The 25,730-nt window shown below is 56.0% G+C and overlaps 2 protein-coding genes and 1 non-coding gene across 3 annotated transcripts; 2 read left to right on the top strand and 1 right to left on the bottom strand.

Moving 5' to 3' along the window:
- The first annotated feature begins 221 nt into the window (after positions 1 to 221).
- LOC149853164 (complement factor D-like) lies at positions 222 to 4,158 on the top strand. The gene is made up of 5 exons (XM_090027799.1): positions 222 to 1,612; positions 2,110 to 2,269; positions 2,434 to 2,578; positions 2,667 to 2,924; positions 3,827 to 4,158. The coding sequence occupies exons 1-5, from the start codon at positions 1,555 to 1,557 to the stop codon at positions 4,004 to 4,006; spliced, it is 801 nt and encodes a 266-aa protein (XP_089883925.1). The 5' UTR covers positions 222 to 1,554; the 3' UTR covers positions 4,007 to 4,158.
- A 4,874-nt stretch (positions 4,159 to 9,032) lies between these two features.
- MED16 (mediator complex subunit 16) lies at positions 9,033 to 24,874 on the bottom strand. The gene is made up of 15 exons (XM_090027349.1): positions 24,722 to 24,874; positions 23,043 to 23,243; positions 21,412 to 21,519; positions 20,643 to 20,812; positions 19,243 to 19,674; positions 17,982 to 18,087; positions 17,124 to 17,279; positions 16,058 to 16,269; positions 15,382 to 15,588; positions 14,819 to 15,029; positions 13,991 to 14,124; positions 13,208 to 13,400; positions 12,025 to 12,241; positions 10,661 to 10,744; positions 9,033 to 9,569 (listed from the first exon to the last, which is right to left on the bottom strand). Exons 2-15 carry the CDS (start codon positions 23,176 to 23,178, stop codon positions 9,443 to 9,445), a joined length of 2,493 nt encoding a protein of 830 aa, XP_089883475.1. The 5' UTR covers positions 23,179 to 23,243; positions 24,722 to 24,874; the 3' UTR covers positions 9,033 to 9,442.
- A 342-nt stretch (positions 24,875 to 25,216) lies between these two features.
- Positions 25,217 to 25,323, top strand: LOC149853162 (U6 spliceosomal RNA). Its single transcript, XR_016439225.1, has one exon. It is a non-coding gene; the product is annotated as a U6 spliceosomal RNA (small nuclear RNA).
- The last annotated feature ends 407 nt before the right edge of the window (positions 25,324 to 25,730 follow it).

The following is a 25,730-nucleotide window of genomic DNA, read 5'->3' as shown; positions in this document are numbered from 1 at the left end:
GACACCACCTGCACACATGCACAGACACACGCATACACCCGCACACAGGCACGCACACAAGCCAGAGTAATCCTGGACACCACCTGCACACATGCACCTGCACACATGCACAGACACACGCATACACCCGCACACAGGCACGCACATAGGCCAGAGGAATCCTGGACACCACCTGCACACATGCACAGACACACGCATACACCCGCACACAGGCCCGCACACAGGCCAGAGTAATCCTGGACACCACCTGCACACATGCACCTGCACACATGCACAGACACACGCATACACCTGCACACAGGCCCGCACACAGGCCAGAGTAATCCTGGACACCACCTGCACACATGCACAGACACACGCATACACCCGCACACAGGCCCGCACACAGGCCAGAGGAATCCTGGACACCACCTGGGTCACTCCCGTGTGCCAGTGCTCTCTGTCCTCCTCTCACACGCCCCCCCCCCCCGCTTCCCTTATGCCCCCTCAGCCTCGGGGGCGTGCGAGTCAGGCGCAGGGCACAACGGCCACGGGGGAGAGCGTGCGGTGCCACTGCAGCAACTGGGCTAGATGCCGGGGGCGTGAAGGAGGAGCTGGCGGGGAGCGCGCCCAGGCTGGAAGCAAGCAGGAGCCTCCCAGCTCCGCTTCGCGGACACAGAGCCACCGCGGCCCTGCAAGGGAGGGGGCCGGGGCTCCCCGGCGGCGCGGACCCTGCTCCCAGGCAGGGAGGGGCGGCAGCCGGCGCCACGCAGGGCCGGAGCGCGGCGCTGGAGGGCCGGTACCCGGGCAGGGTGCCCGGGTCTTTCCCCGCGCTGTGAGCTGGAGAGACGTCGCGGCAGCCCAGCCGCCGTCCCTCTTCCGGCCCCGGGAGGGAGGGCAGAGCTCCCGGCTGGAAGGCGGCCGCGAGCCTGGGCTCCGGGCTCCTTCTAGCGGCGGGTGCCGGCGCGGCGGCGCAGTCGGGCGGGGCCGTGGGCTTCACCCTGCCCCGGGCGCCCGCGGGTGCTGCACCCCCGCTTCCTGTGCGCGCCTGCGCCCCGCTTACCCCCCCGGCCGGGCGGGGGCAGCGGCGGCCTCCCGCCGTTTCGCTGGTGCGGGTCGCCTTTCCCTCGAGCCCTCAGCCTACAGATGGGCCCTGAAGGCCTTGCACGGGGAGCAGGCGCCTGCCGCGGGCTCGGGGGGGTGCCCCACCGGGCTTGGCCCCAGCGGCACCCCGCAGCTGTGCTGCTTGCGCGGAGCCCGGGCAGGAGTGCGATAAGGGAGGGCGGCCACACAGCCCCGGTGCGCGGCCCCGGTTGGAGGGAAGCCGAGTCCCACGCCCCCGCCGGTGCGGGGAGAGGCCGCATCCTCCTCCCGCGGCGGCTGGCAGCCGGACGCCGGACGCCCGACCCGACCCGACCCGGCCCGGCCCACCGGGGCAGCCAGCAGCCGGCCACGGCTTCCTGCCGCCCTCGGCTCTCCGGGACGTCCCCGCCCCCGGTGCGCGGATAAAAGGGAGGCTCTGCCCCGCTCCCGCCAGAGCCGCCGCCAGCCCGGACCCCGAGCCCCGCGGCCGGCATGGCGCGGCCCGCTGCCCTCCTGGCACCGGCTCTGCTGCTGGGCGCCTTGCTGTGCGGTGAGTCCCGGGCGCCCTCCTGCCTCTCCCCGCACCCGTCCCGGACGGCTCTGGGGGCGAGCAGCGGGGAGCTAGGCAGGGGCTGTACCGGGACGGGGAAACTAGACACGGTCCCCCTCTTTCTACCGCCCCCGGGCGCTTTTCCAAGAATCGCCGCGGCTCCCTTGGCACAAGTCAGCCCTGCCCTTCCCGCAGTGACAGCCTGCCGGTCCGTCCCGCAGACAGGGAAGCCGAGGCGAGGGGCGCTGTGGCCGCAAGCGGGTGCGGGTGCGGGCGCTAGAGCGGGAGCCCGGGGCCCCGCTCCCCCGCTGTCGGGCTCAGCACCCGCCTCCCCGCCGCTTCCCCTGCCCCCCGGCTCCCAGCCGCGGCTCCTGGCGGCTCCCCCGTGCTGGACACCGGCGGGCAGGACAGGGCAGGACCTGAAGTGCCTGGCCGTGCCCCCCCCCAGGGGCTTGCCGGGCCGGGGGGCATCTCGCTAACCCCTGTTCTCCCCCCAGTTGCGTCCAGGCCCCGGGGCCGCATCCTGGGGGGCTCCAGCGCCGGGCCCCACCAGAGGCCCTACATGGCCTCGCTGCAGGTGGACGGGCAGCACGTGTGCGGCGGGCTCCTCATCGCCGAGCAGTGGGTGCTGAGCGCCGCACACTGCATGGAGGACATGTGAGTGCCGGGGTCGCCTTCAGCCCCACCAAGGGCCCATCGGGCCTCCGGGCTGACCCACAGGGGCCAGGAGGGAGGGTCTCTGGGCTGCACCGGGGGGGGGGGCAGGAGGGCACCCTCCTCCCAGCCCCGTGCGCGGCAGCCTCCCTCTCCATCTCCGGCAGGAAGGGCAAGGCCTTCCAGGTGCTCCTGGGAGCCCACTCGCTCTCGCAGCCGGAGCCGCACAAGCGCTTGTACGCGGTGCGCGCCGCGGTGCGCCACCCCGGCAGCAACACCGAGACCAACGACGACGACCTCCTGCTCCTCCAGGTGAGCGCTGCCCCTCTGCCCACGCCGGACGCGGCCCGGCGGGTCCCTGCGCCGGCCGTGACCTCTGCCCCTTTGCCTCCCACAACAGCTGGAGGAGAAGGCGACCCTCAGCGAGCACGTGAAGATCCTGCCCTTCCAGCGGCAGGACGTGGATGTCCCGCCCGGGACCCTGTGCGAGGCGGCCGGCTGGGGCTTCACCAGCCACAGCGGGCGGAAGCCGGACGTGCTGCAGCAGGTGGAGCGGCCGGTGAAAAGCCGGGAGGAGTGCAACAAGCGGCCCTACCACGACAACACCATCACGGACAAGATGCTGTGCACCGACTCCCGAAAGAAGGACACCTGCAAGGTACCAGGGAGCCGGGGCCCCGGGGCCACGATACCTCGACCTGTCCTGCTGCAGGGGGCACGTGCAGCCCCACGCTCTCCCCTCACCCCCCCCAAGACTTGTCCTCCCGGCATGGAGGTCTAATGCCCCGCGCCGATTCATGCCCAGCCCCGTGCAGCGCGCAAAAAGAGGAGATACGTGGCTGGCAGGTTGGCATCCGGTATGCGTGCAACCCTAAGATGCGTTGTTAGGCCCGCTTTCTAGATAGGGAAACTGAGGCCCGGCCCCAATGGCAGCAGGAGAGCAGAAGCCCAAGCAGGCTGCGTCCCCAGGGCCAGGAGTTCTCCCCCCGCTCTGGAGTCTGCACCCGGGCTGTTTTGGACACCGTGCCCCCCAGCTAGGAGCCAGCAGCTGGTGCCCTGGCTGTGTCGGCAGCCCCCCCGGGGTGACGCCGCTCCTGCTGCGCTCCCCATTCAGCCCCACGACGCACGGTGAGCCGCAAAAGCGCCATCTGGGCCAGCCGCAGCCGTGCCCTGGGGGGGTGCGGCCGGTCTTGCCCCTAACCCTGCGCTGGCTTTTCCCCGTCCCAAATGCATCCCGGTGCACGGAGCCACGCGACTACAGGCCGGACACGCCACATCTTCGCGGGGCCGGGCTCAGGCACCCCGTGATCCGCAGGTTTTGAATCGATGGCTCTGTAGGAGCTTGTGCTGCCCCTGCCCCAGTCTCCCCTTGCTGCAGGCCCCGGTTACGGTGATAGTGATGAGCCCAGCCCTCCCAGCCCGGGGTAGCTGCAATCACTCAACCCCAGCCACCTCCCCGGGTATGGAGCGAAGATCTTCCAGAGATGGCAGTGCCCCCCGCGTGGCCCTACCTGGCAGGTCGCTCCAGCCTCCTAGCCCGCCCCTGGCTTGCTTCCACAGGGGGATTCTGGCGGACCGCTCATCTGTAACGGGGTGGCTGAGGGGGTGGTGACCGCCGGCGCCCGGGTCTGCGGGAACTTCAAGAAGCCTGGCATCTACACCCGCATCGCCGCTTACGTCGACTGGATCGACGGCGTCATGGCTGCAGTGGGCGAGGGATCAGCCTCACCAAGCCCCTAGCACCTGGGGCACACGGCGGCTCGGTGCATGGAGCCCCCCCAGGCTTGCCCTCGGTAGCTTTGCTTGCCTAGTGCCCACCTTGCTTCCACCAGCTCCGGACAGGGAGAGGGGCCTGCAATCAGCCGGACCAATAAAACTACCACGTGCAGAAACCAAGGGCTCGGGTCTCTCCTGTTGGCAAAGAGCAGAGCAACGAGCTCCCGTGTGCCCCACCGCAAGGATGCAGGCGCAAACCCGGGTGAGCCCGCCGGAGGGGAACGGGACCCCGGTCCCCAGGTCTACGCATGGCGTGCGCTGGGGAGGGGGAGCACGGCGCCTGCCAGCTACCTCTGTGCCCGTTGCTCAGGGCTGCACGGCGCTCATGGGCTGGCGCCAAGGAGATGGTTGCCAGGGCCACGGTTACCCCAGGAACTGGGGAGAATGACTCCCCAGGGTCCATCTAGGGAAGCGGTTGGCCCTTCGCTGCCCTGATAGCGTGGCTGGGGACGCGGGTTTCCAAGCTGTGCTCTGCCACTGGGTGACCCTATGACCACAGTCATGTCACCGCATCTCTAAAGACTGTCTTTGCATGGAGCGGGGGGGACTCGCACTAACAGGAGGGGCGTCAGAGAAGCCCTGTGGGTGCTACCTCATGGCCCGGGCTGTGGCTCTGCAGGGAGACCCGAGCGGGCCACTGGCCCTGCCTCCTTCGAAACAGGGCCAGCATCAGCACCGAGCACGTGTGAGCCCCCTCGGGAAAAGGGAAGGGTGCCCGCCCATCTCTGACTGGGCGAGACAGTCCTGAAATGGGAACACCAAGTCCCAGTCCCAGGCTGCATGATGCCGGGACAGCATTTGTCCCAGATTCCCAGGAAGATGCTGGGATCCGAGTTTTCCTTTTGCTGCAGAGCGACGCAGGAAAGGGTGGGTTTCCCCTGGCAGGCTGGCAGCGTTTCAGCCCTCCAGGGGCTGGGGGTGTGGGCCGCAGGGGGACTGCGTGCATGTACCGGCAACACAGCCCCAGAGAGAGCAGCTCCCCCAACTGCCTGCAGGTAAGTCTATGGGGGGGGGCAGATTTAGGCTATAACCCAGGTCATACAAAGATCAGGACAACCCGTTATCCACCCTGCCTCTGCTTCCAGGGTCAGCATGACTGGAGAGAGGTCAGGAAAGGGAGCATGCATCACTGGAGGGAGGGAAGGAGATGCTGGGACCTGTCCTAGCCAGGACCCCACTTGCACCTCTAGCAAGTCACGGGGATGGCTCCCAACCCGTCCACCCAGCTGTAGAGTTCGACCGCACAGGACACGCGGCGTTTCACGGAGCCAGCACAAGAGAGCGCCCTCATCCCTCATTTAAAAAAAGAAATCCGGGCCCTAGGAAGGTCTCCTGGCACCAACAGCTTGTCTAACTCTATGCCAACTACAGCATAGCAGGAAGAGATCACCCCCCAAAAAACCCTTGCCTCTTGCATCCTTCCCTAGACTGTCACGGCATTGCTCTCAGGCCAGGCCTGCTTGTGCGTTGTGTGCTGGGGGACGACAGCAGCTCACGAACCCCCGAGGGGGTCTCGCCAGGCCAAGACCTCGTGCAGTCGCAGGGGGACTGTTATAAAGGGGGCAGACACATGCTCGCCCGGCCCAACCCTGCCCAGCTGGGTAGAGCGCAGGCTGAATCGCTCTGCCCACTCGGTTTAGGGACGGTAGATCCCAGGTTTTGCTTTATGGGAGTTGTTAGTGATGCAAGGAAGCCCGCTGGGGAGGAGAGGGCCGTTAGGCTGGCGTCAAAGGTTAGGGCACTGGCTTGAGCCCCACACCTGCCTGCAGCAGACTTGGGCCCATCACTTACCAGCAAAGCGCTGGTCCTGATGAAGCACTCCTACTCTAGGGCCAGCATGCCATAGGAGCGGTGGGACCAGCTCCGTGGACCCTTGGAGAGATGGTCACCGGAGAAGGGCCTGGCTGCGATTCAGCGCCGGTGCCCAGCTCAACCCAGGAGGCCCCAGGGGCCGGGTCTCACACACCGGACGGCAGCTACGGGGCAAGAAAATGAAATGAGGTTGCAATGGGTTGCCATGTCACACTAGAAGATAAAAACTTTTGGGAGAAGCTACAGTTCCCTAATTAGCCATTTGGTTTCCCTTAATTATACTACAAGCAACGCCCAGGCGCTGACAGCCCAGCGCCGAACGGAGGAGCGAGGGGGCCGGGTGCTCCATAAGCGCTTTGAATTTTAAATGAAAGTGGCTTCCCAGGAGAAGGGGGAGGGAAAAAAAAGTCTTGTTCATTTTGTGAAATGAGGCCTGGAGAGAGCGGGGCTAGTGAGCTGGGTCAGCCAAGGGGCCCGATTCTGAAAGGGCCTGAACATCACAAGGTCACCAGGTATTCAGGTACCCCAGACCCCCTCCTTGGCGTCCCAGCCAGCTCATCTCCCCCCAACCCAGCCCCACAGAGGCCCACTAGGACACAGCTGTGGCTCGTGCCCTCCTTAAACTCCTTAGCTCCTGGCCCAGGTAAAACAGCTTTGCTGCAATTCACCCCCCAGCCATGGGAGGAGGACGGCTAACGAGCAATTTAAAGCAGGAGTCAGGACTCTCAGCTCCCAGTAGCTTCACTCCGAGCCCCGGATTACTCTGAGCTGCTGCACAACAAAGATTTCCCTTCTGCAATAATCAGCCGCCGTAAGGAAGAGAGCGCAGGGGCCTCTGCTCTCTGCCCTGCAGGTACCACTGGCCAATGTACTGCCACGGGCAGGGCAATTCAAATGGATGTGGGGCTGGAGGCAATGTCCATGGGCAATTGGGCATGGGAGTGTGGACCTCTGCATTCCCAGGACACGCAGGCTTTTGATTCAGGCCCTTTGCGCGCAGCCCACAACAGCAGCTGGGGGTATAACCAGCCCAGCACCAACCCGCAAGGGAGGGCCAGAGTTTTCCTGCCCCCTGCCTGAATTCTCCTGCTAGCACATACAGTGATGCCAAGTCTCATGCGGGGGGGGAAAAAAAAATCGCAAGACCCCTGATTTCCAAGTCAAATGAACTCTGACTTCTGACAGAGAGATCAGATCTTGGGGTTTTGTCTTCTGGCATGCGTGGAGTGCCAAGCTGATTAAGGGAAGGGGCAAGGGGGGCAGATCAAGGCCCCCCACAGTGAAGGAGGGAGTGGGGCAGGGGTGAATGGAAGCATGGGGGGCACGTGCCCCCCCCCCCCCAAGATCTGTGAGTGGGGCAGGGGCGGACTGCCCACTGTGGGCTGGGGCTCTGCGCCCTGCTGCCTTAGCCCTGGGAATTGCACACCTGCTTCAAAAGTAGCATCTCGTGATTTGCATCTTAAATCTCTTGACTTGTATGTATGTATTTATTTATAAGCGGGTCTCATGATTTTTGACCTGGTGGGGATGGCGATACTGCACACATCTGCCTCAGCTTTCTAGGCAACATTACGTGACTAAGGGGGTGGGAGGGGTTTGCGCTCCAGGCCGATGCAGCCGTGCTGGTTAAGCTGTGTGGCCCTGGTTTAACACCGCTTGCTACGGTCCTCAGCAGCAGAGACCAGGGAATCGTGGCAGTGCCTCAGAGCCAGCAGCTGTGGAAAGCCTCGATGGTTGCTTCAGTAGCTGACAAGGCCAGGGGGATTGCCCAGAAAATGCCACTTCTGCCCACTTGAAGGCTTTAGGGTGTCACTGAGAGCATCAGATCCGATGCCTAGGCAAGCCTGCAGCTGGAAGGGTTGAGTGAGACCTTGGCTCCCTTGCATCACGATGCACACCATGGTTTCAGATTCACGTGGCCCCAGCAGTCCTGCAGACTGAAAACCAAGCAGGAGATGCCTCCTTCCATCCACAGGAAGCCTGCCCAGTCTCGAGCATGGTTGCATTCACCTGCATACATGGAGGGGAGGGGAGAAACATGTTTCCTGCTGCAGCCCCATTGCCAAGGGACCTGACTCTTCTCCTAGTGAAGAACCCTCTTTACACCCTAACCTGCAATAAAAAAAAAGCCAGCGGAGCAGCCTGAACAGAAAAAAGAGCCTCCAAAGGACCAGCCGTCTGCACTGCAAAAACCCCAGGGCAACGCTGTGCAGCAGATGCTACAATCCAGACATAATTAACGTGTGATTGTGGGTGATGGAGTGCACGAAGGGAAACAGCAGGGGAATGCTATCGAACAAGGGCAACAGTCTGGCCCACTTGTAGCCTGCTTCCCCCCCTCCTCCCATTAAGATGAAACTATGTGCACATGACCTTGGGGTGGGGGGTACTGGCACAGAGGCAGGGAGGGCAGAGCAGACTGCATACTACAGCTGCTGCTCTTGCCCGGGCTTGTAATACCCGGCAGAAGCCAGGAAACATTTATTCCCCTTTGGATATCAGCAGTGATTTTTGCCTCTGTGGAACCAAGCACAAATGACTGCAGCTTTCCAGCTCTGCTGCCTGCTTGCGTCCCGGGTGGACGGGGTGCAGCAGCTTGCTTCCGTGCTAGGGTTGGCAGGAGATTATAAGAGTCATTACTGAGACAAGCCTCACAGTGATATCGAGCACTGGCAAATGGGCTCCTTTCAGACAGCAGCTGCCAGGAGTTAATTAAATCAGTGGCTGCTGCACCCATGGGGCGTGTCCAGGGTTTATCTCTGCTGTAAGCTTTTGGGGCAGGGACCAGAAGCTGTTTTCCATATAAAAACAAAATCATTCTTAAGACCCAGAAGAGAGCCTTAAAATCCTCATCTCCAGGATAACTCAGGCCCCCAAACCTTCATCCAGTTTCCCCCTATCTGGAGCTCCACAGCTTGTTCATCAATAGCTTATCTTCCCAGGCAGGCGTATAGATGCTGATTGCAACATACCAGGAGATGGAAAATCCATCCGAGCCTCAGCCATTTGTTCAGATAATAAATCGTCCTCCCTGATAAAAAACGCATCTAATTTGAGTCTGTCTGGCTTGAAGTGCTAACCCTGCACTTTCATTAGATTTCTTTTTCTGTGACGCCTTTTAAGGCCTGCCCTTCTCACCCCCATGAAATCAAGCCAATTAAGAGAAGGAAACAAGGGCTCACAAGCTTTTGCAAAGGCGTTTACTGAGGCTTTTGGTACAAAATTTAAGAGAAGCTATGTACAAAGGAGCTGCTGGATTCCCCGGTGGCTGGCTTCCCGCGCTCTCCAATACCTTGTCTGGTCTTGATGGCAGCAAAAAAACCTTCTGGCAAGACTGCTTGTCCCATTCAAAATCCTCACTTCCTTTCATCTTGGAGCACAGAAGTAGGGGAAAGTAAAATCAATTCAAGGAAAACAAAGGGGGGCCTAAAAGCTGCGTCTCATCTCTTCAGCTGATAATGAAGGGCAACGCATGTGATCTCCAGGTTCCAGAGATCTCTTCCAGCCCCAGCCCTGAGAAGTTTCTGAGCCTGCTCTTAGCTGCCTTTCCCCTTCCGAGTGTATGCTGCTCCCTTGCAGGAGGTGGTGTCAGAAATAGCTGAGGGGCATCCGCCTCCACAGCCCCCCGCACAGACAGTTTTTGATCCATCGTTGTTCCCACTGTTTCACCGCTGTGGTTTTGTTGGGCGATTTCAGCATGGTCACGCAGCCGCACCTCGGGGAGAGATGAACAGACAAAGGGTCAGTTAATTCAGCACAGATAATTCGGGGTGCAAGTCAGCATGACTGGAGCTCTCTTACAAGCAAAGCACCAGGAGGGAAGCAACTTTTTGTCTTATTCGGCTTTGATTTCTCTGCCTTGCCTGCATGGAGCCGTGTGGAAGCAACGCTGACTGGGGGAGGGAGCAGAAGGGAACAGCTCCCAGTGACTGCCCATATGAAGAGCAGCAGATGCGAACGATCTGGTATGGAGGCTTTCTATTGAGGCCCACAATTAAGACTGATTCAATCAGATGGAAGGTTGGCACCTCTCGCATATGCTAGGCTGGTTTTTAGGAATGGGAGAGAGGTGGCTACAGCACAGCGCTTCAAACATACGGGCCCCTCTCTGAAAAGAAATACCGACAATGGGGTTTTGCTGTGAACCCTTCTCCTCGGCTCCGGGGGAAGCATGCAGGGCAGGCTTTCTAACCAGCAGGTCTGTGGAGCCAGCTGGGGATCTTCCCTTTCGTACACAATTGCTACTAATAAAGCATCTAAATTTTGCTCTTTTATATCAGTGCAATACACCCCGCTGCTCTTAAGGCAATATTCTGCACGTGGAACTGAGAGCAGAGCTCAGTCTTGCAAATCATAAAGTTAAACTCTGCTGACAGGCAGGATAAAAGTCTCTAGAGCGCTGGGCTGGCTTTGTGGCCCTTAGCAAGCTGCTAAAGACAGGCAAGAGTGTGAGGACACCCCTGGAGCAGGCATGTAGAATAAGGCTGGGGCCATGCTATAAGCACACAAAAGATTTAAGACGACCAGGGTAGAGCAGCTTAGGACAGGTGGAGGGAAGAGCGTAACAATGATGGATGCAGCCCATTTCTAATGCAAGGGGCTTTAACATAAGCTAAGAGCCAGGTCTGACAGGGAGCGTTCCTCATTCAGAGTCATTAATGTGGAATGAACTACGGAGGGAAGGACAGATAAGAACTCAGACCTGTTGCTGTAAAAGCTGGTACCGCTTTGAAGCAAGGATGGAGTAAAAGCCAGCTGTGAACCCCAGCTTTCCCATCAGGAACGGACCGAGTCTGCATTGCTTACCGGGTGCAGGACTTGCACTCCTCGGTGGGATATGCCCCCAAGTGCAGCTGGCGCAGGTGGTCGATTTTGGGTTGCCCTGGTGCCCTGGGTAGGAGAAAGGGTTTCAGACTCCAGCTGCCAGGGCTGATGCATTGCATGCACAGCATGAGGGGCCCTCTGACAGAAAAAGTAAACTGGCTGGAGGGGTTATCCACCAAGATCCACTGTATTACAGTCCCACAATGGTTTTTTTTTACCTTCCTGTTGCAAGGGAGCTCCTACTGCCTGGAAAGGGGCACCTGGTACCGAACAGCCTGGTAAATCTCAGCCTATATAAATTTCCCTATAGTTGCAACCCAATACAGCATTGTTCCCTCCTAATTCTTGTCGAAAGCCTGGTATGTTGAGTTTACTACAGAATGCCTGCCACATTCCACCCCAGAAGCAGCTGCACTTCAGCACGAGATGACATAGTCCCCACCCATGCAGCTTATAAGAGTGCAGCCAGAGTATACAGAAAGAGACATGCAACAAATACAGGACACTTTCCTCCCTTCTCCCACAAAGTGAGGGTGGAAGGGGCCTCAGGAGGTCCCATCTAGTCCAACCCCCTGCTCCAAGCAGGACCAGCCTCAACTCCAGCATCCCAGCCAAGGCTTTGTTTACCCAGGTCTTAAAAACCTCCAAGGATGGAGACTCCACCAGCTCTCTGAGTAACCTGTTCCCATGCTCTACTACCTCTCTAGCGAGAATTTTTTTCCCCAATATCCAACCTAGGCTTCCCTTGCTGCAACTGGAGCCCATTGCTCCTTGTCCTGTCGTCTGCCCCACTGAGACCAGTCCAGCTCCATCCTCTTTGCAGCCCCCTGCAGGGAGGTGGAGGCTGCTATTCAATCCCCCTTGGTCTTCTCTTCTCCAAAGTAAATCATCCCAGTTCCCTCAGCTTCTCAGGCCTTTCCTTCAGGCCTTTTAGGCTTTGAATTCCCACCTCAGACTCCTCAGCAGATACAAACAGCAGGTAAAGGATTTGTATCATCTTCAGAAAAAATGAAGCACAGAGAAAGCAAGCGGTGGCTCTGAGAGAGCAAATCTGTGGCATAGCTGGGGGCTAACAAGGGGTCCTAATTTAATCCCAGTACTAACTGGATAGGTATCTGGCTGGGGTCATCTGACCCCAGCACTCTTTCCTGCCTAGGCAGGGGGTCAGACTTGATGATCTGTTGAGGTCCCTTCCGACCCGAGCATCTCTGAATCTGCAAGGTCCTGCCACCCAGCCAGGACTAGAAATAGAACCCAGAGGTCCTAGCTCAAGGCACCTGATGGTCCAAGCGGCTACTCCCAGAGCTGGGAGCAAAGCCCAGAGAGCGCCCGGCTCCGTGCTGTACCTGACAAAGGCATCGAACTGTGAAGACACTGTGTAGCCGATGAGCCCAGGGGCTTTCCCAAACTGTAGCCTGACCAGCTGCTTGTTCTGCAGCTTGCTGATGATGCCGTCATTGATGGGCAGCCAGTCAATATTGGGGATGAGCAACTGGCTGGGAAGCAGGCAACACTCATCAATCAAGGTATCGTCCGGCTCGGTTGGGTGATTTTCATCACGGCCTACACAGAGGACAAAGCAGAGAGAACCTGCTCCAACCCACTCCTTGCTTAATGGAGAAAGTAAGCTGCTGCCTGTGTTTTCCCCGCTTCCCTATCTGATAACAAAGCTCAGGAAACTTTGCTCTGCAGTCTCGCTGTCCCTTTCTAATTGCTCTTGGGCACCTAGCATTGTTCTGCCAGCTGGTTTTTGTCTGTGCACCTTCATAGAAGTCAGAGGAGCAGGGCTGGAAGGGACCGGCAGAGGTCACATCTGGCTTCAGGCAGGGAGTTGGATTAGATCATCCCTGTCCAATACAAGCATCCATCATCTAAACTCTTCATAAAACTGCCATCAACCCTGATGCAGCACAAGATATCATACCCAAACCTGCCACAGGTGAAGCAGGGGGACCGTACCAGTCAACAGCCTGCTCCTATAACAGGTTGTTAACATATGCTTAAAAGATCCAAAGTAGAGCACCATGCCCCCCACTACAGAGGAAGGCAAAAAACACCTGTCTACCAATTTGACAGGGTGGTCAAATTCCTTCCTGACCCCAAATGTGGAGATCAGTCTGACCCCGAGCAGAGGGACAAGAGCCTCTAGCCAGGAACCTCAGGCTTTGGTCCAAACAGAAGCACAGGCACAGCCCAGCCAAGATCCTCAGCCTGGGCTGCAGTCAACACCCAATGCCTCTAGGGAAAGTTTAAAAACATCATGACATGTGTAGCAGAAAGGGCAGAGGAGCAACCAGCGAAGCCCAGAAGCTTGGGAAACCCCCAAAGGAGAACACAGAGATCGCTACACGCAGATCATCCCTGAGAAGTAGCTGTCTAGCCTCTTACTGAAGACTTCTCCAGTAATGAAGAGTGTCTCCACCTTCCCCAAGCATCTATTGCACTGCCTTGCAGTCTTAATAATGAAGAGAGAGCATCCCCTGCTCTCCAAGGGGATGGGCAAGGTTCTGGGAAGCTTGAAGCCCTTACAGCAGAGCCAGAGCTTGGTCAGCAGCCTGAAGAGGAGGGACATGCTGTCCTGGGTGTCCGAGGTCGCTGTGTAGACAGGGAGGCAGCTTGGTTTCAGCAGGCCCCAGATGCGGATCACCACCATGAGTTCTCGGAGCATACCCAATGCTGCACCATCCCGCAGAAAGCTGTGCCCTGGGCGCACCGGGGAGCCCTGCAGGGGGGCAGGAGAAAGGAAATCCATTTGTCCAGGGCTGATGGATACTGCAGCCCTAGCCTCTACTCCTGGGGGGGGGGGGGAGGGGGGTGATCTACAGTCCCCCAAATCCCTATGATCATCTGCTGCTCTTTTCTCCAGTATCAGTGAGGCTAGTACGGTGTCACAGGCACTGGGTAGGCCCCGGGAGCCCTGACTCCAATCTCATTATGTGCTGGTTTCTTCAGACGCTCCTGATTTACACCAAAAACAGCAAGAATAGAAACCAGGAGTAACTGTGAAGTCAGTGAAGAAACCAGCGTATAGCAAGACTGGAACTAGGCTGGGAAGAACACTGTGAAGGGTTAGTTGTTGCTCTGAGCTATTCATACACCCTCCATTTCCTTCCACTCATTGCCAGATGGAGAGCTACACTGGAAAAAAGATCTGGCTGGGAAGCGAGTGAAGACCCCAGCACAGCTGTGAGGTACTGATCGTGTCATCCTACCATAAGGATACTGCAGGAGGAAAAGGCCCTTAACACCATGTTTTTATATGGGCATACCTATGCCTCTGATCCCAAGCCGGGGGTAGATGGCAGCCCTCACCTGGTTAGGAAGGCTAGCTAGCAGGTAGAGCACAAAGTCTCCCACCCACTGGATGAGCTGCTGCAGGGACTGCAGTGTGGTCATCTCCAGCACAAACTCCTCCGTCTTCAGGTTAATCATCACTTTGTCAATGTCTGCAAGGGGAGAAAGACAGCTCCTAGCACCAGGAAGAGACAGGTTCTGGGGTTTCCATCTGGGGGGGTGGAGGTCTCTCTCCTCTCTGTCAGGCCAAACTGACAGCTATAAATCCAGACCACTTGATGCCCAACCCCATGGTACAACCTGCGAGAGGCCCCATGGTCCTGCTGGACTGAGCCTCAGGACACCTGGACTCTACTTTTGCTGCTAACCTGCTGTGACATCTGGAATGAACTCAGCTCCTGTTCTACTACTGCTCCCCCTCCCCCCCAAGTCTATCTGGTTAATTAGTCCTTATTCTCTTCAGACACCAGCTCTGCCACTTGTGCCTGCATGGCACCCAGGGGGCTTTAGCCAGGGCCCACATAGATAATACAACACAGTCACTGGAACCTGCAAGCCTGGCAAATGCAATGACTAACACAGTGCTGCCACACTATCCTGATTGAGGCAGGTGTGTAGCTGGGGATACTTCAAACTTCTGGGCTGCAACCTCCTGCCTCAGACCCACAAGCAAGCAGAGCTTTGCCAGGGCTGGCTGATAAAGGTGAGGGGGGGGAAAAAAACCCAACGCTCCTACCCAAGGCATTTGCTTGAATCAAAGTGCACCCCCAAAAGACTTATTCAGGTAGACAGGAAAGCAAGATGATAAGAAAGCCACCTGCTATTCCAGAGGATGCAAATCTCTACCTATGTCTGTGATCTTGGAGCAGATCTCGGTGAGCCTGTCCCCAGGGCTCTTGTCAGGAGTGTTCAGGAAGTGCGGGCGCAGCAGTGACTTCAAGGTGCAGCTGATGGCAATAAGGAAAAGCTTAGCGTGGTAGTCACACACGCGAGCCACCGTGCTGGAAGACAGCTTGCAGAGAGAGGCCTTCATGGCAACAATCCGTGTGGAGAGGACCTGTGGAGCAGAGATGTGGTGGGGAGGGGAGCAATAGTGGAGTCGGAACAAGCCTGCTTAAGTAAAGCCCCAGCCTCGGTCCATGCAATCAGTGCCAGCTCACGGGCAGGTTTCCAGACCTGCAACACTGGGACGCTAGGACACAAGGAGTATTTATATGGGATTTGCGCTGGGTGAAGCAAGGTGCGAGTAACCACCACTTCAAGTCTCAGAGTAGAGCAGGGAATCCAGACAAGCAGAGCAGCCTGGGCATTCAGGCCTCCCGATCTGCTCCTGCCCTTGATGCCCCCAAGGGCGCACGTTCTAGGCCAAGCCTGGCGTTGCCCCCCGCCCCTCCTCACATGTCCCCCACCTGCTGCAGGGCGGCATTCTGGCGCATGTACTCCTCATGTAACTTCTCCACCAGGTTCTGCACCATGTTGGGCTGCACATGAAGCAGGATGTCCCACCAGTCATAGCCCGTCACCATGCAGTACTCCAGCAGGAAGAGCAGGTGCCGGAGGGACATGTTCATGTCCAGCGCGTGGCCCATGGAGGGAATGATCCGGAGCATGCTCAGCTGAGGAAAGAACAGGAAGGAAATGCGCATCAAGAGGATCCACCTATAGCAAGGGAAGCACACAAGCTACTGGCAGTAGTAGAGTCTGGTCACTACTGACAAAGAGATATGTTTCTCAGGTTAAACAAGGGGAAATGTAGGCAGGATAAGAATATAAGCAGTGCCATACTGGAGCAGACCAATGGTCCACTTAGCTTGGTAGCCTGCCTCCCACAGTGGAAAGTAGCAAAGGGAGCGTATGTGAACAGGGCACATCTAGTGATCCATACCCTATCACCTACCACTGATTTGACTCTCAGAAGAGACTCCTTAAGTGGGGGACCAAGTGGACTGGAATAAGGTCCCAAAACAACTGCTGCATGAGCTGTTTCCAAGCAGATGGAGCCCAGTCCTGGAGTCATAGGGATCTTAGTCCGGCCTAGAGGAACGAGGAGGGCTTTTCTCACACCTCGCCTACCCAGGCACATACCTTGCCATGATTGTCAATGCCAACCAGAGCCAGGGAAGTCCATGAGAGCTGCATGGCTTTGAAGTGGACCAAAGGACTGGCCGTCCGCTGCCTTTTGATCGTCTGCTCATCCACTGGGCGCTGGGAGGAGGACCCGTAGAACACGGCCATGGTCTGCAGGGACAGGCGATGCACGATGTGGACGCTGCCATCGTGGAAGGCCAATGCGAGCCCTAAAGGCAAGAGATGCCTGGGGTTTATCAGGAGACTGATCTTGGTATAAACCATCACATCTCACCAGAGCCAGGCAGCATCTCTGCTGGTAACCCAACAGGCTGCAGCCTACCACAGACTTCTGCCCCAAGCCCCAGACGTTAACAGACCCTTTTAGTGTCTGCTGTTGGAGATCTCATAAATTACTAGTCACGTTCTAACATGCTCAGCCCCAAGGCTGGAAGTCAAGATGATGCCTTTCCCAAAGCTCAGTCTGAGACTGGGTCATCAAGTGGAGGTAGGAAAGACTGACGTTCCAATTGACAGGGCTGCAAGGCACCCACCACCTCCCCTTACAGACAAACACTCCTCTTGTCAGGCACTTATGCTGCATCTGCCACTGGCACATGAACACCTTCACGAGTTGTGCAAGGTCAAGATGGCAGCAGAGCCAGGAGAAGGCCAAGATCTTGACCCTCCACCTCCCACTGTGACCATTACCTTGAACTCCCTTCTCAGCACCAAGCTGCTGGCAGGCATGTAAACAAGTACACGGGACCCCTGCCATTCTCTCCTGCCTCTCTGTGCCCACTTGCAGACATCCACAGTTCTCTTGAGTTGTGGTGCAATGACAGGAGACCTCCAGCAACCCAGTGGGCATCATCACAACGGTCTACTACCTACATAGCTGGTCCTTCCACCCAGGGGATGTACCCCACTGCACAGGGAGTAAAGAACTGCTTGCCTTTCAAGGACTTCTTCACTCCTACAGGCTGCCTTCTACCAAGACCTACCCAGGCTCTGAATTAGCCTGGCTCTCCTTGTTTACCAGAAACAGCCAAGCTCCAGACTATGGCTAGAAGAGCCTCCTTACCCAATCCAGGGAAGAATTTAGTGTCATTGGCCACTTTCAGATCAGTGTTGGTTAAAGAGATGGGCAGTTTAGGGAGAGCCACTGCAGAAACGCGGTCCAAATCATTGGTGGCCGACAGAATCCGCCATTTCAGGATCATGGGCTGCTTGTCACCGACTTCAAAAGAAAAAGAAACAAAGGACAAAATGTCACCCAAAAAGCGTCAAAACTGTCCCTCAGACCTCAGATTGGAACAATTACCTCCCCCTTTTCTTGGAATAATCACTGTTTGATGTTTGTTCGTTCAGAGTACTGTGTTCTCTCAGAAAAAGCCTTTCTTTCCCCCCCCACCCTTGCAATGATTCATTATACAAAAATAATGAGCCTTGCCAAATCTATCTTGATGGAGGGCTCTTCTCGTGGTGATTAACAAATCACGGTGCATTAAACTCAGTGATGGGCCTGCTTCACCAATTTGTTTGCGCTGTCTCTGAAATCAAGTGGAAATCTGCAGCCTACGCAGCTTGATTAAGCTGTTTGCCTCTTGCATAAGTGTTTTGCTTTGGGAGATGCAGATCACCCTGTTCTCAGCAGGGGGGGGAATAAATAAAAAGAAAAGTTTTGCTGGAAGCAGCAAAAAACAGAGACCATCCATTTCTACCCAGCGAAAGCAACAATTACATTTCCCATCTTTTTCCTGGAGACATGCGCAACGGAAGTGAGACGCAAACAAACAGATGGAGAAGGGCGCCGGAGAGAATGTGCCAAAGGACAAAGGCGGGATGAGGAATTACAATGGATTTAAGAGGCTGCACTGAGGTCTGATTATATCATGGGCTCTGCTCTGCTTTTGAGGCAGCTTCAGGCACCAAAACTCACCCACAGGAGAGATCTGCTGGAAGATGTTATTGACTGGTAAGCCCTCTTTCCGCAGAGACCAGCACTCCACGATGCTGGTGTTTTGGTTGGAGGCACAAAGCAGTACCTTTTAAAAGCAGAAAGGCATCATCACACCTCAGGTGCAAGGCTGGGCCTGTTCTCCAGACCAAAGGCAGGGATCTTGTTACTGCAACTGTCTGCAATCACAGCCTCTATCCTTGAGACTGTGAACACTTGTAGGGGCCTTTCCTCCCTCACCCAGGGCTCAGGTCCCCTTCATGCAGGAGGAAAACATCCATAGCACCAGGAATCAAGAACAAGGCAGGAAGTGAGCTTGACCTTAACACTGGTAACAGAATCCCAAATCCTCTGCCTGACCAGAGGTTACAGATGCTGCTCAACCCTGAACTGGAGAAAACAGCCAGCAGTGGGGAGCTCAGCTTTCCTCACCAGTCGGCTCTCTCAAATCCTGGATGATTTGTATCAATTAGGGCAAACAGTCTCCTAGGCAAGAAGGCTTCTATCCCCAACCTATTTCAGACACATTCACTGCTGGGAAGCCAGTGTAGCTCTGAAGCAGTGAGCTGGAGGTGAGAGATCCTATCCCCCCGCCATCATTCCCTGAACAGCCAACATGCAACAGCAATCAGTGATTTATTCCACAGGTTTGCCCATCTCCCAGCAAAGACAACAATGACTGAGATCAGCAAAAGCCTGGCTGTGCTACCTCGAACAGTAATTCTCAACTGGGGCACCCTGGGGTGCCTCGAGAGTCTTTCAAGGGTGCTACTGGGTGCCACGCAACATTAGCACTGCTGGGTACACAGACCTGATTCATGAAAGAAACCCAGAGATTTCAAATGGGAATCCACAGTGTCAGACCTCCCATCGTTTGCCTCAGTTCTTTGCAACAAAGAAACCCAAAAAGAGTTTCCAGCAGGCAAAAAAGAATTGCTTAATTTTTTCCCATAGTCAAGAAAAAAGTGAGTGCTAATGGGTGGCATTTTCCAAGAGAAGGTTTGATCTAATGAGAGGTACCTTGACTCTAAAAAGGCTGAAACCTCAGTCTAATGTCTGGTGCAAAATGTGCTGCTCATCACAGGCGGAAGGCCTGACTGTTGGAGGAGATTATGGTACCCTGGCAGAACCATGTGGGGAGCTCTGGTATGGAAGCAGCCAGAGGGTAACAGCTCAGTGTCACAGCTGTAGGGTGAAGCCAAGTCCCCCCTTTGCCTGGTGGTGGAACACAGGAAGAGCTAACCTGCTCCGACATGTCCCGGGCCAGGAATTTGAGGTGTGTGATGGCCGGATACTTGTCCTTGCGGGCAGGGTTGGTGGTGCAGCGCATGAAGAGGGAGGGCAGGATCTCGGTGTCGATCTTGCACTTCTCGTTCACCACGCTGACACACACCTTGTAGAACTGCACAGGGGAGGTGCTGCTCCCATCTGATGTGGCCACCACGATGTTCCCCCCACCCGTGAAGGCAATGTCCGCCAGGGCCACACGGCATCGTAGACGGCACAGGCTCTCTGTGGACGTCAGCACCTGCCCATTGGGCTTCAGGAGGGAGACTGTCACCAGGCCGCTGATAGTCACAGCGATCCAGCCTTCCATGGGCTTCCCCCCGAACAGCGTCAGCGACGGGGAGAACTTGACTCGAGAGAACTTCTCTCCAAAGTTGGATGCTCCGGACTGCAAACAGAAGAGATTAGCACATGCAGAGCGATTACCATATGTAAAGCAGTCTGACCTCAAGGCTGAAGGGCTCTACTACTGTTCATCATGGCAACCTGGTTTTGGGGCTAGAAATCAGCACTGAGCCCTTATCTCTCACTCTGACACTTACTTACTGGGTAACCCTGGGTATGTCCCTTTGCCTCCTGCTACCAGAGATGTGCTTGGTGTACAGGCAGCACCTTTTTAAAGTTCCTAGAGCTCCTCCAGTGACAGATGATACAAAATGCAGAGGATCTGTATTTTGTGTGTGCAAACTCAGGTTACAGGCCTCTTTTTTTTTACCCTTCAGAAAAGCTTAACTACTAAGATCTTCCAAAGGCGGATGGAGCACACCACCAAAAAAACCCACATCAGACTAAAGGAAGTGCTGGCAGGTGGGTGAGGAGCCTGTAAGGTGTGCATGCACTTGAACTCTACTTCCAGCTGGACACGGTCTTGCTACACAACATTAGGCAACATGCTTCCTCTCCTTCTGCCTGAGATCCCTAGGCAGAAAATAGGTAACCTCAGGCCTTGCAAGAGTCAAGGCTTATAAACCACTGAAAGTGAGTCCTGGTGGGAAGAGGAAGTCTGCCAAAGCATCTCTGGCATCAGCCAGGTATTTTGTATCAAGCAGATTATCCTCAGCACATTTACGACTCGCATAACCAGACCATGACTCATTGCGGTCAAGGGCTTTGACCTCCCAGCACCCCCTTCAGTGAAGTCAGGGTCAGTACTCTCATTTCAGAGCTGAGGAACTGATGCAGAGGGGCCCTCAGCATTCAGTGCCAGTCGGACACATCACTTGAAAACCACTCCAAGTGCCTTACACAAGGTCACACAAGAAGGCAGGGCAGGGACTGTGTCCCAAATCCTTGGCTAAAGCCCTAACCACTACACCGTCCTCCCTCTCCAGCTCCCTGTACTGAACTGGGACAAACCTTTTCCACATGCAGGGCCAGCTTCACCCCATTGTGCAACCACGAAAGGGCCACGACCGGATCTCCTTCTACCATGCTGCCCACCGTGTTCTCCCAGCTGTTGGCCAGGTGATCCGTCATGCTCCAACACTTGATGTGTCCATCTGCATCTGCTGACAGGAGCCTGGAGCCTAATGTAACACAAGTGCTCACAGAAACCATCAGGATGCCAGCCAAGGGCCTCTCATTCAACAGGAGCCCAGCAGGAAGGCGGGCACATTCAGTGCAAGACAAAAGGGCTGGGTGACATTGCAAACGTAAGCAAGGGACTCGAGATTCAGGCTGTGGTTTAACATCAACTACTGGCTCCCATCAAAAGCCAAGGAGACTGCTGAGTGTTCAGCGTTTAACTCTGCAGGGGAGACTCTAACTGTCCTTTCTCCAGCACCTGCAGCTACAATAGAGCAAATGTACACCCTGCTATTCAACCTCCTATTTCTACAGAGATTACAGAAAGACTGAAATAAGAATGACTGCAAGAGTGAGCTGCTTGCTGGCAGCTGTACAGCTAATCACTGATAGTTAAAATAAAACCATAAGTCCTTTGAATCTGGAAGGTGTGAGAAGCACAGCAGTCAGTGCAGACCCACTTGACCAGATCCATGCACAGGGCCACAGAGAGTGGGAGGCAAAGGAGAAGTCTGTCCAAACCCTCCTCCCTGCATCTCATCATACCCTGCAATTTTGTGAAGCCAGGGAAATAAACACTATTTGAGCAGCGCTTACCTACCTGACTGATCCCATTCTAAGCAGGTAATGATTTCAACATGCCCAGAGTTAATGGAATAAACGTCCCACGGATGCTCTGTGTCGATGATATGGACCATGTGGGTGAGATCTAGGAAGAAAAGACACAAGGTCAGTTCCAGGTAACCTCCACTGCAGGTTTTTAAACTGTGAAAACTCTCAGAGCAGGACATCAACAACAGCCTCCCTCATTTCTACAGCAACATATATACACAGGCTTCCTTACCTGACATATCAAACGAGCCACTCACTGCTCCAAAGAATTAACTGTCTAATCACAAACAGCTCCTTAGCTGGGGATTCTCAATCTCAGGACTGTGAAAGTGTTGGAGGGGTGGAAATCCAAACCACCTTCCATTCTGCAAGCAGTATCTTTAATAAAACCACCTGAAGGAGCAAGGCAATTCCAGCCTGGGAAAAGGAGCCCCTGTTTATAAAAGAGGCTGAGAGTCATTGCCCTGGTGTATGAAATGTCCATGATGTGTTGTGGAGAGGAAAAGAGAGAGAACCTAAATCTCCCACACTGTTTGCACTAGGATTCATTGATGTCAGAGCCAGCAGGGCCCATGACCCCACACATTCTAGCTGCCTGGCCACAGAACTTTGCCCGGTTCCCCTTGTATTGAGCACAATTCCAGGCAACTAAGGCACAGCCTCTAGAAAGGCATTGATTTTGACCTTGAGTGATCAAGAGACAGGAAATCCACCACTGCCCTAGAAAACTTCTCTGCCTAAGTTTTCTGGCTGCAGCCTGCTTGTCAAGAAGCCCAGCATGTGAGTCTCACAAGGTGAGAGGCTTGGTTGTTCCCCAAAACAACAGGATAACATGTCCTATTGACAACAATTTAAGCAGGCTCTGACCCTGCACTGAACATTTGCAGTCAGACCTCTCAGCTCCCTGAAACCAATGGCACCCAGTTCCATCCACGTGGATCCAAAAACAGAATTAAGGTCACAAACAATAAATCAACGGTGCCTGGAGATGGATCCCCAGTCCCTTCTGCTGCATTTGCTCCTGCCTGTTGAACCACAGAAAAAGGGAAAAGTTGTCACTGAAGCAAGGTTCTTCCTGGCTGAATCGGAAGGCAGCAGAAACAAGAGACCCGTGCCATAGAGAAGCCTAAACAGCAAATGCCAAAGTCATTTTTATTCACTGTGCTAGGATGAAATATTGCTACTGCAGCAGCCACCTGCTTTTCCCAACTTTTGACAACAAGCATGTCATTTACCCAGAGGAGCACGCAAAACACCCTATGCCTGAAAAACGGCGTTTGTGCCCCAAAGCTTGCAAAGAACAACTCTCCCAGCTATTTTGTTTAGATAGTGCATCGACCCAAAGAACCTTGTCTACAACCAGCAAGGAGAATAAATAAGATGTGCAAACAACCCTCTCACGCAACCACCGGGCAATCAAAGCCAACGAGACTTATGCTCTTAAATCAATTTGGGATTCACTAAAGCAAAGCGCCTTTCTGAATGCTTTATTCCCAGCTAGAAGCAATGCTAGGGGGTGACTACAATAGGACACCACTCTTCTTCGTGGAAAATTCCCATTATTAAGACATCATTCAGGAAAATTAAAAAAAAAAAAAAAAACACACAATTTTGCCCTACCTTTTTCCTCTTCATTTTTGAGGTCTGTCGTGAATGCAATCAGGTTCCTGCAGGACCAAGCACAAACCAGTGGGATTGAAGGGCAGTGGTTGCTTTTGGGCCTTTTCTCCCACTCACAGATGTAAGCCAAGTCCATGCTGCCTTGGGAAGGCGTCCAAAGCACAGCTTGCCTTTGCAACGTCTATTCATGGACTTTGGTGCCTATGGAAGAGAATTGCTATTCTCTGCTGTCGGACTCTCTCCTCTCGTTTCACCCCACTCAGGAGACCCCGGCTCCATTGCTAGAAAGCTTCTTTATAAAGTAGCAGCTGCTTTCCAAAGGAAATGCACTGCACTGAGCAAGGGTCCCCAAATAATGAGAGGGTTAACACTAGGCAGGGCCAATGGAGGGGCGAATGCCCAGTGTGAAGCACCTCACACTGTTTACATTTTTTTTTTTTTTTTTTTTGCAATGTCTCAGTTGGTCTAATAAAAGGTGTCATCTCTGAACCAAGCATTCTAGCTTTTTGCATCTCGCACTACTCAGGAATCCTTAAAAATACTTCAGGTACCACCCCAAGACCTCAGTGAATACCTGTCTTTAACCTCTTTGCTCCCATTTGCTTTACATTTCTCCCGTTCTCATTCCTGCCTCTGCTATGCTATGCTTCACGCAAGAGCCCCTGTCTGTCTGCTCATCCCCATCTGGTTGTGTGTCACTGGATGGATCAAGAGCTCCGTGAATCCGGGGCTTTTTCTTAGTATCAACTGTCACATCTCGCAGCATCTAGGACCAGAGGAAAGCGCAGGGAGCGCCCAGTCTCGACAGCCACAGGCCTCTGCTTTACAGCTGTTTTTCAGCTCAAGCAAGGAGGATCAGACCACGTGGTTTATTCATGGCCTCACTTCTTCCACAGTGGCACAGAACCGGGCCTCCGTGGGAAGCACGTGGCAAGGGGGGTCCTGGCTCTGGTCTGGACGAGGACAGCGAGATGAATGCAGACTTAACGCAGAGAGTTGGAGGATCGCTTCCTTGTCTGGGGGGCTCCGCGAGAAGCCTGCTGCACGGCACGCAGCTCCCTCGGAGCTCACGGACGGCAGCTCCTCTTCCTGCCCCGGGCACCATGTGCCAGGTAGGCCCCCCGTTGCCCCTCGAGCAGGGTGGGGGTCTCCCACCCAGCCCAGCTTGGAAACGGGGACGGCCTGGATCCCCCCCGCCGCAGGCAGGCATCGGGGCTGAGGGCTCACGGAGGCTTTTCAGGCTGTTGTTTCAGCTCCAGACAAAAACAGCCATGGGGCTCAGCAGCCCCCACCCTCACCCTGAGAGGTGGAAGGCGGGCTCGCTGCCTCAGTAAACACAGTCAGCATTGCCCCTGCCAGCACCCCCTGGCATTGACGCCCCCCCAACCCGGGGCAGCCAAAGCGCCCCCCCGCCCACGTGCAGCCAGGGGTGCCCCCCAACCCCCCAGGAGGCAAAGGGAGTTCCCCCCTCCCCCCTCCTCTTGGGCCAACTACAGCCCTCGCCCCCCCCACCCAGGGCAGCCAGAAGCCCATCCTCCACTCCTCCAGGGGGCAACCAGAGCCCCCCACTCGGGGCAACTGGAGCTGCCCCCAGGGTAGCCAAAGCCCCCTCCCCTCCCCCAGGGGTGACTGGAGCCCCCAGATCCCCCTCGTTTCCTCTTCCCCCACGCAGGACTCACCCCCCCACCCCACCGCTCCTTCGCCGCTGGCTGAAGAAGGCCCCCGCCAGGGCTGCCCGCGCCGCGCCTGAACGAAACGCGCAACTCAGGGCCGAGCCGGAGCCCTCGGGGTGGGGAGAGGGGGAGCGGCAGGCTTCCTGACGTGTGGGCGCTTCGGCTCAAGCCGCAGGCGGTTTCGGAGCCGTGCGTGCAGGCAGCACCACGGGCACCCCCACAGCGGGGTCCTTCCACGCCATGCAGTGCTCCGAGCCGCTGTCGATTTGCATATATCCTCCCCCTCCCAGAATCCCTGGCGTCGCAGGCCCTGGAAAAGAGGAGGTTTCCTAATTTTTTACCAAAAATAACTTAAAAACTAAAAATATGTATGCATCGAACAATGTTTCTCAGTAATAATTCAACTAGTCATACTCCGTAAAGAGCTATAATTAATCGCCCTGACCTGAAAGAATTTAATATCTATGAGGTATAAATAGTAATCTGAGGAAAAGCGCATTCGTGCTCGCTTCGGCAGCACATATACTAAAATTGGAACGATACAGAGAAGATTAGCATGGCCCCTGCGCAAGGATGACACGCAAATTCGTGAAGCGTTCCATATTTTGCTCCCTCGGGCCCACAGTTTTGCCGCCTTGCAGCCGCTGCGGGACCCTCAGCCGGAGCCCCTTGGCCATTTGGGGGCTGGAAGGACACGCCCCCTCCCAGCAAACCCCAGTAGCCCCGTCCAGTGCACAGCCTAGCAAACTGCCCTGGGCTTCCCACGGCCCCCCTGGGAGGGCAAGTCCACCCAGCCCCTGCCCCGGCTGGCAGGAAGGGGCACGGGGCAGGGGCTCCTGTGCGCGCCTTTGCGAGGCCCGGAGCCGTACCACCCGCGGGGAAAACAGGTGGAGGGCATGGAGAGCTCCGTTTCTTCTCCCCTGGAGGCCCTCACAGAGGAAGGGTACGTGCCGCTGTGCCCATCTCAGCCCAGCAGGCGCCTGGCATGCTCGCGGGTGCAGCTGGCAGGCCCAGG

Source organism: Crocodylus siamensis, chromosome 14, assembly GCF_052110815.1.
Source record: "Crocodylus siamensis isolate JL-2025a chromosome 14, ASM5211081v1, whole genome shotgun sequence".
In the NCBI taxonomy this organism is placed as follows: domain Eukaryota; kingdom Metazoa; phylum Chordata; order Crocodylia; family Crocodylidae; genus Crocodylus; species Crocodylus siamensis.
The sequence above is the reverse complement of the archived record's forward strand: the minus strand, read 5'-3'. Positions and strand labels throughout refer to the sequence as shown.

Coding starts and splice junctions, on each gene's coding strand:
- LOC149853164 (XM_090027799.1), top strand. CDS start 1,555: ATGGCGCGGCCCGCTGCCCTCCTGGCACCGGCTCTGCTGCTGGGCGCC. Junction 2,270..2,433: donor GCACACTGCATGGAGGACAT/GTGAGTGCCGGG, acceptor CATCTCCGGCAG/GAAGGGCAAGGCCTTCCAGG. Junction 2,925..3,826: donor GAAAGAAGGACACCTGCAAG/GTACCAGGGAGC, acceptor TTGCTTCCACAG/GGGGATTCTGGCGGACCGCT.
- MED16 (XM_090027349.1), bottom strand. CDS start 23,178: ATGGACTTGGCTTACATCTGTGAGTGGGAGAAAAGGCCCAAAAGCAAC. Junction 21,520..23,042: donor CAAAAATGAAGAGGAAAAAG/GTAGGGCAAAAT, acceptor TTTTCTTCCTAG/ATCTCACCCACATGGTCCAT. Junction 12,242..13,207: donor GACCAAGCTCTGGCTCTGCT/GTAAGGGCTTCA, acceptor TCCTCTGTGTAG/GCCGTGATGAAAATCACCCA.